The sequence below is a fragment of the Clupea harengus genome, chromosome 11 (genome assembly GCF_900700415.2).
Source record: "Clupea harengus chromosome 11, Ch_v2.0.2, whole genome shotgun sequence".
NCBI lineage: Eukaryota > Metazoa > Chordata > Actinopteri > Clupeiformes > Clupeidae > Clupea > Clupea harengus.
The window spans coordinates 10,088,583-10,108,582 of NC_045162.1; the positions used below are offsets into that span (position 1 = coordinate 10,088,583).

Consider the following 20,000-nt stretch of genomic DNA (forward strand, 5'->3'; position numbering starts at 1 on the left):
CAGTAATGCCAGTTCTCAAGTTTACAACCCAAGGAGTGCAAGGACTCTTTAATATGTATGTGCTGTATTCACACTCTGCTTTCCATTTTCAGTCAGTAACTATAATTCACTGGCACTGCAGAAGACATAAAAAACATATGCATTGACAGCGGATCATCCAATACAGGGTTCTTTATGTGTGGAATATGATGGTGGGGATCTCCACTGAACACAAGGCATGTGGAATTATTTACCCTTCATTTGAGTTTAACCTCTGGGGAGAGCTGACATGAAATCCCACTCAACAGTTCTTCTCCTCCGCTGTCGTCATTTATTGAACAAAAGCCTATTTGTGCGCAAATCTTTAAAAAAGCTCAAATTGTACTTGTCATCATTCTTGTTGCATTATGCATGCAGTGTATGTGAAGGAAGCTATAGCCGTTTAAGTTGTAGACGAAATGGGCAATTATCATTAGCATAGCCCTCACTCACACAGCAAATCGAAGTCGGACATATTTTATTCATGCTCCTCGTCTGTCAGGGTTTTTGTACCGCAGTGTTTCTCTGTACTGTCTCGTTGGGTCTGTCTTCAACATTGGGCCAGAATGTGTACTAGTCCCATTGCTCAGTTCGCAAACCGTGTGTTTGTGTGTGTGTATATGTGTGTGTGTGTGTTTGTGTGTATGCATGAGTGTGTGTGTTTGTGTGTGTATGCATGTGTGTGTGTGTGTGTATGCAAGTGTGTGTGTGTGTGTGTGTGTGTGTGTGTATGCATGTGTGTGTGTGTGTGTATGCAAGTGTCTGTGTGTGTGTGTGTGTGTGTGTGTGTGTGTGTGTGAAGGTGGTGGTGGTGGTGGTGGTGGGGGGGGGGTGCTGTGAAGGGCACTCAACTCAGACACCTTGACCTTCAAGCGGCACATCAACATGAACAGCTACACACACACACACTCACACACACATTCACACACACACACACACACACACTCTGTCTTCCCTCCCCTCTGTCACTCACAGTCCCCTCTGCCATTGGCATACATTTCTAAAAGCGGTGGCTGATGCCATCAGTCCCTCTGAGCTGAGCTGAGATGACCGAGCGGAGAGAGAGAGTCGGAGGCTGGACATGAGGTGCTGTCGCTGGGACTAAAGATAGCAGGGCGGCCTGGATCAGACTCCGCAGAGGGATCAGATATGCCGCCGTGCATGCCGGGGAAGGGCTGAGAGCAGCCTGAACGGCAGGACAGGAAGGGCCTGCTGGTAAACAGCTGTCCAGAGGGCTGGCTGTGTGGCCAGATACACACACACACAAACACACTCACACTCACACACACACACACACACACACACACACACACACACACACACACACACTCACACACTCACACACTCACACACACACACACACACACACACACACACACACACTCACACACACACACACACACACACACACACACACACACACACACACTCACAGCCTCAACGTTTCGGTTTCTTTCCTCTTCTTTCCTTTACTCCTCTTTCTTTCTTACTTTCTCTCCTTCTCATTCTCCTTGTCTTTCTCCTTTGCTTTCTCCTTATCTGTTGCGTGTCTGCTGGTCTCTCATGGTTCCTAGATTTCACAGTCTCTATCTTGCCCTCTCATCCACTCTTACAGTAATTGGATTATCATCCTTCATCTCTTTTCTCACTTTCTCCGTCTCACTTTCTCTCTCTCTCTCTCTCTCTATCCTTCCCCTCATCTTCCCCTCCTCCACCTCCCCTCTTCTCTCCTCTTTCTCTCTCTCTCTCTATCCTTCCCCTCATCTTCCCCTCCTCCACCTCCCCTCTTCTCTCCTCTGCAGTCTGCAGCCCTCTTTATGCTGAGTGCAGTATTCCCCCCAAACTCACCCATACCCACACACACACACACACACACACACACACACACACACACACACACAGAGACACACACAGTCACACACACACACACACACACACACACACACAGACACACACACACTCACACACACACACACACACACACACACACACACACACACACACACAGCAGCAGCCCAAGCCTCAGGGGCTCTGTCTAAGCAGGTGTTAGCTGATTTCTGCTCCCAAAGGTAACTGGGTTTTGTTCTTAGTGGCGAGAGGAGAGCCAGGGCTGTGAATTATCCTGACAGTCGGCAGCTCCTGGGCAACCGGCCCCACAAGCGTCTGCTGTTTCTCTCTCCTCTCACTCTCTCTCTCTCTCTCTCTCTCTCTCTCTCTCACCATATTGCATGCTCTCTCTCTCTCGCTCTCTCTCTCTGCTGTTTCTCTCTCCTCTCACTCTCTCTCTCTCTCTCTCTCTCTCTCTCTCTCACCATATTGCATGCTCTCTCACTCTCACCATGTCTCTCTCTCTCTCTCTCTTATCCTCGCCATGTATCTCTCTCTCTTTCCTCCCTCTTTCCCTCTGTGTAACTCATTCCATTTGTCTTCCATTCCTCCTCATGCGTTCCATTCTTCCTCCAGTTGCCCCCTCCTCCTCCTTACTCCCTCCATCCCTTCTCTCCTGCTCTCCTCCAACATTCCTCCACCTCATCCCTCCTTCCCTCCCCCCTCCTCTCTTTTATCTCCTCCAGCCCTCCTTTCTCCTTCTCCTCATCCCTCCATCTCTCCTCTCCAGCTCTCCTCCAACATTCCTCCATCTCCATTACTACTCTTCCACCCCATCCCTCCTTCCCTCCCCCATTCTCCATTTTATCTCCTCCAGCCCTCCTTGCTCCTTCTCCTCATCCCTCCTGGAGGAGCAGAACTCAGTAGCTCCAAGCTGGCCCATACCAGCTGTGCCCTGAGCCAGCCTCTCATGCCCACAAGCACAAGCACCCCCCACACACACACACCTTCCTGTGAGGTGCATAGTGGGCAGCCACCAGCAGGACAGGACAGGAAGGAGGCTGGCCAGGCACAGTCAGTGTTTGCACACAGACCAGGGCTGCTCTGCATTTCCCAAAGGCAAATCATTGAGCAAGACCTGTGGTAACGGTAGAAAACAGAGTGCTCAAAATTATTTCTACTTCTGCATTTAACGATTGTAGCTGTGGGGAATGCTTTCGGGAAATACACCCCAGCTCAGAAACCACCACCACCACCACCACCCTTACATCGACTACAGTAAACAAACATGGAGTTAGCTAGCCAGCGGCCGAGCACTGCAACTCCAGAGGCGTCTGTGACCAGTACTAATGACCTAGGGGTCAAGCTAGGGGTCAAGCCAGCCTCCTCCTTGTCCATACACAAAGCCCTGTTTATTAAAACTGAAAGGTCACGGACTGAATCAGCTCGTCTACTTGGTGCTGCTTTATGAGTCTGGGAGATGGAGTTTGTTTTTCCTCATATCTCAAGGTTAGCACCAGGATCATAAGGCTAAAGCAACAGCACTGTAATATCCTCGGTTAGACGCCAGTATGGGAACTCTCTGAGGCCTTAATATGCCAAAGACACACCATAAATACTGTGTAAATGACTACGCTTGTTCATTATAATTCAGAACTTTAAAATGGGGTTGTCTGGTGGATATGCCAGTCATTCTTATTATGTTGTTTCTCTCATATTTCCCTCAGACTATTCTTCTTGTTGTTGTTGTGTCAGTCATAGCTCGTCCTTGTTTTCCAATCAGTTGCCGCCACATTGTTGGGTTTTAAAAGTCAGGAAATAAACGCTGGGTCGCATTTCATGCGAATATTCGGCAAATAGATTTAATTACTGGGTAAAAATGACAACAGGGCATAGAGGGAGAGGAGCCATTACAGTAATAAGTTAATTCCATTGTGACGGCCTGCCGAGCCTGTGCTCACAGAACCTAAGACAAAAGCCAATTGAGATCTAAATGCCACGGCCAAATAGTGTTGAGATTTGCTCAAAATTCCATTTGCAAATGCATTTTCAGCACTTTCTTTATTCCGCTCGCTTAGAAGTTTTCATGGCGTCGGTCCTCGTTACACCCGGAATATTCTCTCAGGTTTTCTTTTCTTTTTCCGTCCTTCTCTGTCTTTCTTATGTTCTCTCTCTCTTTTTTATGTTCTCTCTCTCTTTCTTACCTCTTCTTATTTTTCTTCTACCTTGTCATCCTCTGCTTTCTTCCTGATATGAAGCATAATTCTGCATAATTCTTTATCAGCATTCTTCTTCATTTCCTTCTTTTTCTTCTTCTTCTGTTTCTTCTTCTTCTCCTCCCTCTTTTTCTCTAAACAGCGCACCCTTGCGACATGCTTTCTTGGCTCTCTTTTGAGAACACTTTTGTAACACTGAAAAAAAAAAGAAAACACCATCCCCATTTGGCCTATTCAGGCCGTTTCTGTGTTTGATTGTCTGCTCGCTCTCAGCTGTAGGAGGCTCCTCTGTCTTCCAGGAGAGAGCGGTGCCAGGCTGCTCAGGGCACAGCCTTGCTCTCCGCTCTCTTAAAAGTGATGAAAGAACCGCGCCACAAATCTGTCTCCTTACTGCCACACCAGGCCCACACTCCGACACGGCCTTGTACTGTGGTGTGAGTGTTTGTGGTGAGTTTTTATATATATATATATATATATATATAGTATTGTAAGGGGAAGTAGCAGTTAAACAGGTGTATTGATTTCACAGTGCTGAGGGCTCTCAGGCGGCACGCCAAGGAGAAACACAAGGAGAGTAAAGTAGGGGAGCGGTAGGGGAGTGCATCCCGAGAGCCTGTCTTGGCTGCTTTTCCGCGGGACGGATGGCTTGGTGGTAAAGATCTGCGGCCAGCCGACAGAGCCGCCCAGCAGCAGATAGAGCAGCCCAGAACCCCAGCCCTGCTGCCTGAGCCCCGGAGCGGAGCGGGGAGCGCCGTATCGATCACGAGGCAGCGAGGGAGTGTTTGGACAAGAACATGAAATACACAGAGAGAAAATCTCACTTCCATTAACTTCCAATTATTATTTCAACAACGGTCCGATATGAAGCGACTTATCTCCAAAAAAAAAAGAAGAAAAATAAGCAAGGAAGAAAAGAAAGAAAGAAAAAAAACCTGTGCAAAGAGGGAAGACAAATTGCCGTGTGTGTGAGCTGCCGTGTGGGGGAATGTGGTGGGCGGGGCTCCGTGTACAAAATAACAGATGTGTCCTCCATGGGTGAAGAAGTGTGAGGAGAGTTTGGTGGAGGGATGCACTGCTGAAAGTGAAGGCAGCTCAGAGATGGCAGCTTTGCTGGGATCCCTCTCACATCTGTGCAGTGTGGGGGAGTGAGAAGTGGTGTGTGTGGTGTGTGTGTGTGTGTGTGTGTGTGAGGGGGGGGGGGGGTGTTTGCTGGCATGACGGCGGCAGACGTGTGAAAGGACTGTCGCCCCTCTGACAGGGAGATCCCCTGGCACTCAGGCCCCCATTAGCCTCCCAGCTGCAACACAGGTAATGAGCAGGGCTGCAGTCAGCACCGCAGTGGACCTGAGCCTTCACACAGACACACACGCACGCACGCGCGCACGCACACACACACACACACACACACACACACACACACACACACCACATACACACACACACACACACACACACACACACACACACACACACACATATATACTGTAATCTCCTAATAAACTCTCTCCTATGCCTCATACACAACTACCCCTACATACAAACACAGCCACACTTCAGAGATGACAGCAGCACATCAACATGGAGAGAAAGTACTTTCTTGAGGGTGAGCAATCAGGGCATCACTCAATCAGACTAAGTGCATGGGTGAGTGGGTGAGAGCGAGCCGTGTGCCGTGTTCAGGGGGCTCCCTGCGCCATCCGTCTCTGCCAGGCAGCCAGACACACTCCTTCAGTCTGACAGGTGGTGCAGGGGAGCTGGGTGTTGGGCGAGGGCGAGGGCAGGACTGATGGGCTGTCTGTCGGTTGGCCGGCCGGTCGGTCAGTGGGATGGCCAGCAGATTCTTTGGGAGTCCTGGAGGAGTTTGTAGGAAAACTCCAGAAGGAGGGAAAGTTCTCTCGGGGGAGTTCAGACTCGGCCCTGGGTCTCTCAGGGGGGTTCGCACTGAACTGGTGGTTGATCTGTTAGCCGGTCGCGATCGGCTGATGGGTTGGGAGTCCAGAAAGGAGCAGCAAGGCTATAGGGTAAAAGGTCACGCAGGGGGGTTTGGACAGGGCCCATGTGGCATGGGATCATGCTTTAGAAGTTACAGGGAGTTTTCTCTCTTTCTCTCTTTCTCTCTCTCTCTTTCCCTCTCTGGCAGTTTAGAGTTTAATCCTCTGCAGCCCCCAGCTCCCAGCATCTGATAATCCTCGGCCTGCCTCCTCCCCATCATGAAGGTGTCGGAGGGAAGTGCCTCTGTAAATATTTAATTGGCTGCAGCATGCCCGTGTTAATTATGCGGGTGTGCCTCTTACCCTCCTCCCCTCCTCTCTTCTGTCTCTCTCTCTCTCTCTCTCTATCTTTCTCTCTCTCTGTCTTTCTCACTTTCTCTTTTGCTCTACCCCTTTTGTGCTCTCGATGGGGACGTTAATGTTTAGGCTCCTCTCCTGATCCGCATTTCTTCCTTTTGTCCTCTCTTGTCGATCGCATCCTTTCGGTCCTTGAGTTTGTGTTTGGCTTTTTTTTCTTTTTCACTTCCAAGACTCTCTGTCTTTTCTTGGCATTAATTATCAATCTCTTTTTTTCACTTCTTTTTTCTGCTTCTCACCACTCACCTTTTCTTGCTCCCTTACAATGCGGGTGGCACTTAAAAGGCTGTGCAATTTTGACATTTCTTTCGCCCTTTTGTCCTGTCATGAGTCCACATTTATCCAGAGTTTGTGTGTGTGTGTGTGTGTGTGTGTGTTTGTGTGTGTGTGTGTGTGTGTGTGTGTGTGTGTGTGTGTGTGGGTGTGTGTGTGTGGGGGGGGGGGTTGTTTGTTTGTTTGATCATCAGTGGCAACAGCAATAGGCTCAAATCTTCACATTGGTGTTCGACTGTTGGGGACACAGCTCATGCTTGCTGACAGCCCTGTGCCAGAAGCAAGTGTGGTTCCGTGCAGGAGTGCGCAGGAGTCAGTGCGGTTCCGCGCAGGAGTTCGCAGGAGTCAGTGCGGTTCCGTGCAGGAGTTCGCAGGAGTCAGGAGGATCGAAATCACGCTTAAATGAGAGCCCCATAGGCCCTGGCCAATCATGGCCCCAGGCGTTCGTTAAGGCAAGAAACAGCGCTGCTCCTGGAGGCACTGTGGAGAGTAGAATACAGAGTTTGTATGAGTGTGTGTGTGTGTGTGTGTGTGTGTGTGTATGTGTGTGTGTGTGTGTGTCTGTTTGTGTGCGTGCACATGCGTGTGTGTGTGTGTGTGTGTGTGTGTCTGTTTGTGTGCGTGCACATACGTGTGTGTGTGTGTGTGTGTGTGTGTACATGTGTTCTTATTGGTATGCTGCAAGAAGTGAGCAAGTATCTTCCGTCAACAAGGGACAAAAGAGATTCAGACAGACCCTCCCTTCCTCTTCTCCCTAAACCTGTGCCTCGCCTCTCACTCTCTCTTTCTCTGCCTTTCAAATTCCAATTCAAAAGAAGCTTTATTGGCATGACTGGAACCTTCTACAGCAGTGCCAACGGATTTGGGTTTGGGGTGGACACCGTACACACAAGATATGTCAGAGACATCAAAAGGGAAAGGGAAACAAATAATAATAATAATAATAATAATAATTAATAATCAAGGAAGCAGGATGCTACACCTGCACATATTAAATGATGTAAGTTGATCTGTCGTTCCTCCATTTATGGCAGGAAGTCACGTACTGAGCAGGATTCCCTGTTTTCTCCAATGAGGTATGACTCACTGCTCGCTAGCAGGAACTAAGGGAGGACCTTGACAATCTTTTTTAAATAGATTCTCCTAATGTCCTCATATTTTGTATATATTGCACTGCATCTGGAAGTGCCTGTCTGTGCATAACCACCTCTATGGCCAGTGTTCACTGAGCCAGTACCTTGTCAACATGGTTCTCAGATTTTTGTCTGTGATTAGGGTAATGCGAAAGTATAATATCTGCTCAGGCCCAAATAAAATTGGATTCTACTTTGTATTTTTGTTTGTGTTTTCCGATGGGTTATGTAATTTTGCTTAATCGTTTCTGGTTTATCCTAATTTCAGTTGCTTTTCTGGATTTTGATTTTGGATTTGATAGCCTTTTCTGTATTCTCATAATCAATTAATAGCGGCGTAAGTCTGCCCTGCATGCATTGCTTGTGGCACATCTTTGTACTTTAAAGATGCTTTTTTAGAACACTGCATGCAAGGTCTCTATTGGATGTTTTCCCCATTTGTTGAATTTGTGATTTGTAAATGGACCTCCCTGCCATAAAGGACCATTGGTTTGATTACTGATTCGATCAATTGGTTTGATTACTGTTTCGATCAATTTCAGCCAGATTCGGATTGGAAGTTCTACAGGACTTCATCGTTTTATAGCATAGAAAGCCCTGTGTGCTTTTTCTCTCAGATCATTTACTGCAAAATTGAACTTTTTTGTTTATTTTTAATCATAAATATCTATAGTTATTTGTGTGTTCCTATTGTAAAGTTGTGTTTTGGCACCTGAGATCTGGATCTTTTTTCAAATATCGTTATTTTACTTTTGTTTAGGTTTACTGCCAAGGCCCAGGTCTGGCAGTACTGCTCTAGCAGGTCCAGATTTAGCTGCAGTCCCTGTTCATTGGATGAACCAGGTCATCACTTTTGTGTTTTGGTTGTTTTTAGTTAGATAGATTTCTTTTTTTCACATGTTTTTGATCTCTAGGTCGAACCAATTGTCATCCTTTTAGGATTTAGAATTTATGTTGTTTCTCTGTAATTGTGCCTTCTCGGCTATCTTTTGCTGTTTATATTGTTTACAGCCAGATCAACACCTTCTTTAGTGTGAGGATATGTGGTTTCCAGAAAGGTATCTAAGAGTGTTAGAATTTTTTGGCTGCCAATTGTCCTCTGAGATTCTTAGGTGCTGTTTTGGGCACATCTATATGGATTCCTGAAGTGGAACAGCTTTCTCTCTCTCTCTCTCTCTCTCTCTCTCTTTCTCTCTCTCTATCTCTCTCTCTGTCTCTCTCTCTATATGGTTAGCTAGGGTCACTGACAGACCATCAGCAAGAGAGTGTCAAGAGAAGGAAGAAAAAGTGATAAAAGAAAGAGACATGTAGCTGCAGAGAATGAAAAGATAAGAGGCAGGGACATGAAATGAGACACACCAAGAAACGAGGGAGAGAGAGAAAGAGAGAAAATCAGAACTGCCACAGAAATACTCTACGGCTCAACACACGCCCACAGAAACACACACCCCCACAGAAACACACACCCCCATAGAAACACACACCCCACAGAAACACACACCCCGACAGAAACACACACCACCTTCCGGAATCTTCCGCAAGCCGTGTAAAAAGAATAATACCAAAAGAGAACTGACACAAAGCTACAAGGTTACATCAATTTTCAACAGCTATGGCACGGCACGCAGAGGTCTCAGCAAACCGTCATTCTCTCCCTCCCTCCCTTCATTCTCCCCCTCCTGCCTTTCTCCATCTCTTCCCTTGCTTTTCTCTTCCTTTCCATCTCTTGCTCTCTCCCTCCTTGTCACACTCTATCTCTCTCTCTGTGTTTCTCTCTCCCCCTCCCTCTTAAACCCTCTTTTCATCTCTCTCCATCTCTCTCTCCCTTCCTGCCCTTTTTTCCTCTCTCCATCTCTCTCTCTCTCCCCTTCCTCCCCTTTCTTCTCCCCTCTCTCTCTCTCTCTCCCTCTATCTCTCTCCCTTCGTCTCTCTCTCTCTCTCTCTCTCTCTCTCTCTCTCTCTCCCTCTGACTGCTCTGCCGTTAGTGCTGAAAGGTGGCGGACGTGCGCTGTCACTTGGGCAGGTGTTTGGACGTCTGTCTGGGCCTCTCAGGGTGGAGAGGACACATGCTCCACGGGTCTCAGTCCTGACAGCGGCCCTCACCACACCAACACATTACAGTATGGGCTCTGTTACGCTCCTGGAACCCCTCCTTACCAGTGAGACAGAAGACTAGAGGCGGAAAATGACTGAACTATAACACCAGCAAATAATTACTGATGAAGTACACTGCACCAGTATACTGTAGTGGACTATGTAGAATAGAAATAAGTATGAAAGGGATGGTATGTATGCTCATGGTTCATGGTCATGTCACCATGTATTACTGAAGCATGTCAGGAATGATAGTGTGGGTTTTATATTCAGTGAATAGAACAATCAGGTTTTCTGCTCAAAATAAAGAAGGTTCACTTGTGCTCCATCTTCAGTAAAAGACAGTTAGTTTGCAGCAACTTATCTACAACTTCATTGACATCCATTCATTCATCCATTCATCCATCCATCCATACATATACATTTATCCATGCGTTTGTTCATTCATTCTTTCCTTCATTCATTCATTCATTCATTCATTCATTCATTCATCCACCGCAGCCGTGTCCTTCAGCCTGTGCAGTGGCTTTGGCTGCTGTGCTTTACCTATGAGTGAAGGGGAAGCGGCGGTGACTTGCCCACTCAAATAGTTTCCTTTATCTTCTGACATTTGTCAGTGTCCTTCAGTCGCCAGTACTGTGTGAATGTGAATGTGTGTTTAGCAGAAGCAGACATTTTGTGCGTGTGTGTGTGTGTGTGTGTGTGTGTGTTCTGGCATCAAAGACATTGGAAGTAGGGGTGTGGGAGGGATGCGACAGCCATCAACAGCTTCCCTTTAGTGCACCAACATATATATATATATATATATATATATATTTTTTTTAAATAAAGAATTGGTACTTAAATTTGTCTGACTTTCATGTCTGTCTTTCATATTTCCTTACAACATGAAGAATATATGCCTTCATAGCCTAGTGATGTGGTTGTCAGAAATGATAAACCTGTCTCCTCCTGTAGACGTCACCTATGGCATGTTAGAACCTTTTGATGCACATGCGTGCGCACCTTGACCTGGTTAGCTAGCAAGAGGGATAAGATGAGGCTAGCGGACAGTTCAAGGCAATGTCACAAAAGCGGATAGTTGATTTATTTAAAAGTACAGAGGATTCGGTTACTGTAATATTTCAAAATCAATTTAGCTGACTCAGATGTGTATGCAGTTACAGTAGACTACATTTTTCCTTCATAGACTAAATACGCTTTTAATACACCTTTACAGTAATGGAAGTGAAAGTATTTCTGCCAGGCTGCCAACTTGTGGAAGTGGCCGAAAGAGGCTGCTGACCAACACGACCATCAGCTGCATACTGTCTGTGCAGTACTGGGTTTGAGTTATACACCATTCTATAGTGTCTGCGCAGTACTAGGTTTGAGTAATCAGGTCGAAGGTATTATGGCATATGTAGTGGAGTAAAAGGCTAAAAAATTACTCAAGTAAAAAGTATAAATACAGTTCTGAAAAGGTTCCATGCGCCAGCTGAGCAAACAGCAGGTACCTATTGTTCTATTTTTTTCCTCATGTTCTCCTCGTGTGTCCCCCCCCAAACCCCCCCCCCCAAAAAAAAACTAAATAGTTCCGATGTCCCTGCAGTGCATATGTCCAGTTGAGTTTGACCTGCCGACTGAATGTGTTTGATTGGCAGTGGGTGACACCACTGTGAGAATCGAAGTTGCCAACTGAGCTGTGAAACAGGGAATAGAGAGGGGAATAGGGAATAGGCTATGTTCTCAAGTGTGTGTGTGTGTGTGTGTGTGTGTGTGTGTGTGTGTGTGTGTGTGTGTGTGTGTGTGTGTGTGTGTGTGTGTGTGTGTGTGTGTGTGTGCGTGCGTGCGTGCGTGCGTGTGTCTGTGTGCGTGCGCGTACGTGCGTGTCTGTGTGTGTGTGTGTGTGTGTGTGTGTGTGTGTGTGTGTGTGTGTGTGTGTGTGTGTGTGTGTGTGTACGGGAATAGGCTATGTTCTCAAGCCTGTGTGTATCCATTCGGTTTGGCCTAAAAGCCTGTTCACTAAACTTAATTAACCTCAGTGCCCTAATGTCAGTAAGGGCAGGAGCACAAAGAAGTGCAATGTAGCGTTGTGATCGCAAGCAGCTTAGCCTCCGCCTATAGCAAGGATGCTGCTTTCATGAGGTCCACTCTGCACTCTACCGTATCTTTAGAATACAGAGTGAGAATGCCAACTTTCTTCACCCTGCTCACACACACAAACCCACCCACACACAATCAGACAACACTCACAATCACATACTGACAGACACACGCGCAAGAGACACACACACGCACACGCACACACACGCACACACACTCACACACACACACACACGCACACACACACATGCACACACACACACACACACACACACACACACACACAGCTTCAGAGGGGTCTGATGAGTACCCTGTCCTTCGCTGCACAGTGGCACACCCTAATGTGATTAGAGTTTCTGGTTGAGATTTTCAGGGACACTCCAGCTCACGCTTCAAGGCACCATTTAGTCGCCACCTTGGGGGGCCTTACCTAGCCTGCAAAACACACACACACACACACATACACACACACACACACTCAAACACACACACACACACACAAACACACTCAAACACACGCACACACTCAAACACACACTCGCATACACACACTCAAACATGAAAGCTTGCTCACTACAGCCGGGCACTGTCGGAACACTTAGACTCCCACACGGGGCACACAAGGGGGTATACCCACACGAAAGTGGAGACCTCCTCCTCCATTCTTTGGAAATAATGAGGATGATTGAGCAATTAGTCAAATTCAAATCAGTTTGCACACACACACATAGACAGTCACACACACACACACACACACACACACGTCTGCACAGTGCCATTTAGCTGCGCCGGTCATTTCAGCGGATAATTCGTAGCAGCTTTGCGCAATTTGTGTGCGATGCCATGACGCGCATGACAATGCTGCAAGCGTATCATTACCGCTGGCAATTTGGCGCCATCTCCTCTGTAGCCGCGGCTGTGGCGCCGTCCTCGAATGAAAAGCCAAAGCAGTCGGCCATCAGATGCTCCGCTGCCTCAAAACCCTTTTCTTGTCTCTTCTCTCTCTCCCTCCCCTTCCCTCTCTCTCTCTCTCTCTCTCTCCTTTTCTCTCTGTCACTGCCTGTGTTTACTCTGTTTCTCTAGTTGTCATCTTTTTTGTCTGCTTCTTTCTATCAATGTGTCTACCTTTCAATTTTTTTCCCCCTCGTTTCGTCTGCTTCTTTTCTATCAATGTGTCTACCTTTCTATCTTTTTCTCTACCTCTCTCATTCATATTATGCTGTCCTTATTTTCTTCCATTCTCTCTCTGTCTCTCTCTCTCCATCTTTCTTTCTTTCTGTCTCTCCTTCTCTCACCACCTCCACCCTCCTCCTGTTCTTCTTTAAATCATACTTGGCAGGCTCTCTCTCTGTTTTGGCATCATGTGCTGCTCTGCTTTAAACACTGAATCTGCAGAAGCTTCTTAAGTATTCACACACAAACACACGCACACGCACACACACACTCTCACACACACACACACACACACATGCACACATATCACATATTCATTTCCACCCAAGGGAGGCCACACTTGCAAACACACATAGACACATTCACACAAGACCTGCCCAAAACTCCTCCTCTGTTTCCCTGAACACACACACACACACACACCTACTCGTGTAAACCTTCACACTCACAATGCTGTAGCTTTTCTCATAAGTCAGAGTATATTAAGCCTGGCGGGCCTGATGGCCTTGCAGTGGTGTGTGTGTGTGTGTGTGTGTGTGTGTGTGTGTGTGTGTGTGTGTGTGTGTGTGTGTGTTTAATCAGGCTGGCACTGGTCCTGCAGTAGATAGCAGAGGATGTGGGGCATGCACCATGAACGCATCACAGGCTTGGTGCCACACACACACACACACACACACACACAAACACACACACACACAGAGACACACACACACACACACACACACACACACAAACACACACACACACAGACACACACACACACACACACACACAGAGACACACACACACACACACACACACACACACACAGACACACACACACACACACACAAACACACACACGCACACACACACACACACAGACAGACACAGACACACACACACGCTGGGTAGGGGCAATAATGTGACACACACCTCCAGCATTGATGTGCTCCTGGTCTGCTCATATCTCTTCAAGACTACCATCTGTCATAATCATCATAGCCAGACCAAAAATACATTAGCTTTGAAATGAAAAGTACTTTCTCTGTATTTTTCCTTTTTTCTGCACTTCCGACTGCACCTCAATGAATTGTTATTTTTACTTGGATAGATATACTGTCAGTATGTCAGTGTGTATCTAACTGTGTGTGTGTGTGTGTGAGTGTGTATATGTGTCGTTATGTGTCTGCATATTTGTGTATGAGCGCATATGTGTAGTGTGCATATGAACACACACCTACCATTTTGTGGCAGAAACATGTCTTCATATATATGTGTGTGTGTGTGTGTGTGTATGTGTGTATCTACATGTCTGTCTGTCCCTCCTGTTGCCGGTGCTGTCCCTTCATTTCATGCTTGAGTGCGTGTGTGTGAATCCTCTTCCCTGGGCTCATTATCAGTGCGGGTGAATGAACGACAGACCAGCCAGCCCCACGAGGCTGAGCCCAGTCATTGCTCACACACACACACACACACACACACACACACACACACACACACACACACACACACACACACACACACACACACACTCACACACTCACACACACACACACACCTACACAAACACACTCACACACATGCACATGTGTGCCAACACACACATGTTTCACATTCCCATTGATGTATAAACACACACTTGCACACACCTCACACACATGCACCCACCCACACACACACACACCCACACACACACACACACACATACACACACACTGACATACACCATGACATGCCCTGTGCAGACACCCTTCCTTGTTTGCCCACTTGAATTCTCACAGAAAACAATCTCCCTCCATCGGGGACCCAATGAGTGGGCTGACCGTAGGGGATTTCCGGTTGGGGACGAGCTGTTGTAATAATGGCATTATGTCTGGTCTCGCCTCGTCTCGTCTCTGCTCTCGCTCACCGCTCCCTCTCCCCCTCTCTTGTGTCTCCTTTGGCAGGCCCTTCCACGGCCGTGGCGGTGGAGTACGGCCAGGTGCCTGACAACATCACCGTCCTGGAAGGAGAGAATGTTACCCTGAGGTGAGGAGCCTCCGCCTGCTGCTGCACCTGCACTAATTACCAGAGCAAACGTGTTTGTGTTTCCTGCCCTGAACCTGTCACACACACACACACACACACACACACACACACACAAACGCACACGCACACGCACACGCACACGCACACGCACACGCACACGCACACATGCACACACACACATGCAAGCATACGCATATACACACACACACACCTACCCACATGCATGAATATATACATACTCATATACATATACATACCCACAAACACATACACACACACACACACACACACACAAGCTGATGCCATTTGAAAATGTCCTGTTGTAAATCCTCCTCATCAGTGAAATGATGCCTTTGGCTTGTTTTTGCCTTTTCAGCTTGTTTTTGCTCATGTAAGTTTCTTTTAAAGTGTCCGGATCTGCATGCTTGTCAGAGAGCCCATGTGTCAAAGCCAAATCCCCTCCTGAATCTGATCGGCCCCATTCCAGTTTATCAAGAGCCAATTGAACTGTTGAACTCCTCCGCCAGTAGTCATTCATTTCCACAGTTTCTAGAGAGATTGTTCTCACTGCCAAAAGATCAGGCTTAGGCTTACCACCAGCACCGGTGCAAAAACACACTCTTTTTTTTCCCATTCCGATGACTGTCACACAGTCAGACCGATTAAGATTAATGATTATGTGTTATGTCATCATGGCATGCCTCCGGAAGAAAAGATGAGAGTAATTGCAGGGCTTTTATGATCCACAGGCCCCCTCACACTAGTTCACGCCAAGTCTGTGGCAGGCAGTGTCCACAGCCTCTGTGGCAGGAGCTCGGCTGTGACACCTGGTGGTGACTGAAGGATCTGCAGCCAGCTCCTCTGCCCAATCCATTCCAATCTGAGCATTTGATTAAGCAGTTTTCCCCGCAACACCATTCGCCTTAATGAGATTGCAGAGGTTAACAACAGGAAATGTTAGTGCTCTTGCTACAAAGAGAGCTGTTTCACTGCTCCCCTCCCTGCGTTAGCCCTGAAAGCATTCAAATGTGTCTCTTTGTGTCACCAAAAGCTTGAACGAGATGAAAAAAAAAATAATAATTAAAAAAAAAGTTATGACCTCCTCTCAAGCCTTTTGAGTGCCGCAGAATGGATGGGGACAGAGGAATAATGTAAGAGGCTCTATAAGTGCTTTTAACCACACACAAAAAAAATGTTAAGCAATCGCTTTGTCGGAGAGAGAGAGGCCTTTAATCACTGGATATGGATGGATAATGCCTTTGGGCTTAGGTCAGATGTAATGTACCCCCCCCCCCCCCCCCCCCCCCCCCCCTCCACCACCACCACCCCTATCTTCTTCCTGCTCCTTCAGGTGTAGGATTGATGTGGAGGTTACCCACAAGGCCTGGCTGAACCGTTCCAGCATCCTCTTCGCCGGCGAGGACAAGTGGACTCTGGACCCGCGCGTCTCGCTGGTCAACAGCAACAGCAGCGACTACACCATCCAGATCGAGAACGTGGCCGTGGCCGACGAGGGCCTCTACCTGTGCAGCCTGCAGGCGCGCAACAAGCCCCACGTCTCCCTCGTCTACCTCATAGTGCAAGGTGAGCAGGAACACTGCAGACGGACATAAACATGTTGTGATATAGCTGCCATGACAGTCCATGTCCAGTAACAGTGTAACATTGATTGGCATGATTTATCATATTTTCTAGATTAATAATCATATGGTTTATTTGATATAGATTATGGCATGATTTATCATTTTTGGTAGCTTAATAATTATATAGTCATATGGTTTATTTGATATAGATTATGGCATGCTATATCATATGTGGTAGATTAATAATTACATAGTCATATGGTTTATTTGATATAGATTATGGCATGCTATATCATATGTGGTAGATTAATAATTATAAATTCATGTGGTTTATTTGATATACCCGTAATTTCCGGACTATTAAGCGCACCTGAATATAAGCCTCACCCACTGAATTTTTCAAAAATAATTATTTTTAACATACATAAGCCGCACATGTCTATAAGCCGCAGGTGCCTACCGGTACATTGAAACAAATTAACTTTACACAGGCTAAAATGAATATCAAAAGTAATACAATAGTGATTATTAGTTTTGCCAGTTACGATAAGTGCACTGTTGCTTTAAGAGAGCACAGTTGCAAGAGTCAATCAGAAGCTAGAACGTTAGATTGAAGACAGATAGATAGAAGAAAGACGCTAGTTTGAAACCAGTGAGCTAAAGAACTTGAAAAGACTGGATTTGTATTGTATTACACTTTTATTTTCTAAAGTGTTTTGAGTTGTGTTCTGTCTACGCCGGTAGACTGTGGTTATTTTGACATTAGTTAAGTTATTGAGAGATACTGAGAAATCGCCTGGAGCTAATCCATCCATGCTGCATCCATGCTAGCATCCTAGCTCCACAAAGCCACCGTATACAGTCACAGGTATCATAATCCATAAATTAGCCGCGTCATTGTTTAAGCCGCGAGGTTCAAAGCATGGAAAAAAAGTAGCGGCTTATAGTCCGGAAAGTACGGTAGATTATGGCATGCAATATCATACGTGGTAGATTAATAATTATAAATTCATATGGTTTATTTGATATAGATTATGGCATGCTTCATCATATGTAGTCAGCTGTCAGCATGTGGTACAGACAGACAACCAAACTTGTGAGAGCTTTTGAAAGCAGAAGGGTCTTTTCTGTCTTAAACGAATGTAAGGATTTATGACAACAAAACATAATATATATATATATATATATAATATAAACATATACTGTACATAAAGTGGTAAAGATATCTTAGCGATTATGTATTTTACAATTACACTGTGATGGATGTACTGTTCTTGTGGTGTCATATTGGGCTCCAAAAGAATAGAAGGCACTGAACTATGGATGGTGGATAGTGGCCAAGATACTGTAGCAAAATAGCACAGATAATATTAACACAGCATAGCATCCTTCATTCTGACCGACATGGTGTATTCATGTATTCAACTATGCACTTGAGTATTCGTGTGTGTGCATGTGTGTCTCTGTGTGTGTGGTGTGTGTGTGTCTGTGTGTTTGTGTGTGCGTGTGTGTCTCTGTGTGTGTGGTGTGTGTGTGTTTGTGAGGGCATCCCATGCACACACATGCCTGCCCAATTGAGTAATTGACAGTGCGGTTTTGCAGGGCAGGGCCGTGCGTGTGCACGCAGTTAGGGAGAGTCCGTCTGATCCAGAGAGACGTGATTTATAGACGCTTGGCTTCCCCCTCTGATGGATGGCAGGCCATGCTCTCTCTCCCACGTGTCACTCCTTATGTATATTATGCCATGCACCCGCCCAGGCCTCACCGAGCCCCTGCAGCAGACCGGGGAGAGATAGCAGAATGACAAATATCCCTGAGCACGGGGGGCTCGCTCAAGGCCTGCACACAGCACAGAACAGCATGGCACAGCACACAGCACAGCACAGCACACAGCACACAGCACACAGCGCACAGCACAGCACACAGCACACAGCACACAGCACAGCACACAGCACACAGCACACAGCACAGCACACAGCAAAGCACACAGCACAGCACAGGACAAAAGCGTCTGCTAAATGACTAAATGTAAAACAGCACAGCACACAGCACACAGCACACAGCACAGCACACAGCACACAGCACACAGCACAGCATGGCACAGCACAGAACAGAACAGCACAGCACGGCACAGCACAGCACGCAGCACACAGCACAGCACAGCACAGCACAGCACAGCACAGCACACAGCAAAGCACACAGCACAGCACACAACACAGCATGGCACAGCACAGCACACAGCACACAGCACACAGCACACAGCACACAGCACAGCACAGCACACTCACCACAGGACGCCCCCGCTCTGCAGCAAAAAGCCCCCTGGTTTCAGGGTGTTGATGTTTTTTTTTCTGCTTTTGAAGGGTCAGCTGATTACAGCCACTCAAACACCCGCCTCATTAGAGTTGGATGGTACAGGCATTTCACAGCCTGGGCGTGGAGGTGTGTGTGTGTGTGTGTGTGTGTGTGTGTGTGTGTGTGTGTGTGTGTGTTTGTGTGGGAGGGGAAGGCTGGCGAGACGAGAGCGGCATATTTATTTGAGACAAAGCTGCCCCCAATTTTTGGTCTTAGCACCGTTATCGTGCAAAATAATTACAGCCCCGAGTCACTGTATAAATCAGGCAGTGGCTGCGCGTTGCTTTCCAATCTGTTCTCAATCGCACTCTGCGCCTCGTAAGATGCTGAAAAATAGCGCGTGTTAGCGGAATGCCACGCAGAGCGAAAATCCCGGGCCAAGCTCATTAAAGCGCCGATGATGGGCCATTTAAATTCAAGGGCCATCCAGTTATCCATCGAGCATTATGCAGCGTGCTCTGCAGCAGGAATTTAGAGCTAAACAACAACTAATGTCGGTCGTTTGGCGGAAAGCGAGTTTGGGGGGTCGGGTGGAGTGGGGGGGGGTAAGGACAAACAGCCAGGATGGCCTGGAGGAGAAGTGCAGCAGCATGTTCCACAGGATAGCGCTCTGCACTTCTTTATGGGTGGGGTGGGGAAGTGGCAGAGAGGATGGGATCCTCTCAGACCGATCCATCATAAATTAGAGGAGCTGCTAATGGGCGCCGCCATGCTGATTGTTATTGATGGGCCTCTTTTATTCCCCCCGCAGTGCCGGCCAGGATCGTCAACATCTCCCAGGATGTGTCCTTGAACGAGGGCGGCAACGTCAACCTCTTCTGCTTGGCGGAGGGCCGTCCTGAACCCACCGTGACCTGGAAGGCCTCCAAATGTGAGTCTCCCCAC

General features: G+C 47.1%; 1 protein-coding gene across 2 annotated transcripts in view; it reads left to right on the forward strand.

The window, feature by feature from the left end:
• The window catches only part of iglon5 (IgLON family member 5), a 130,730-nt gene that overhangs the window by 87,924 nt on the left and 22,806 nt on the right, over nucleotides 1-20,000 (forward strand). For both annotated transcript variants that reach the window (XM_031575713.2, XM_012829112.3), the window contains exons 2-4: nucleotides 15,096-15,177; nucleotides 16,529-16,761; nucleotides 19,867-19,986. In XM_031575713.2, coding sequence (XP_031431573.1) covers nucleotides 15,096-15,177; nucleotides 16,529-16,761; nucleotides 19,867-19,986 — 435 coding nt within the window. The remainder of the gene's footprint in view (nucleotides 1-15,095; nucleotides 15,178-16,528; nucleotides 16,762-19,866; nucleotides 19,987-20,000) is intronic.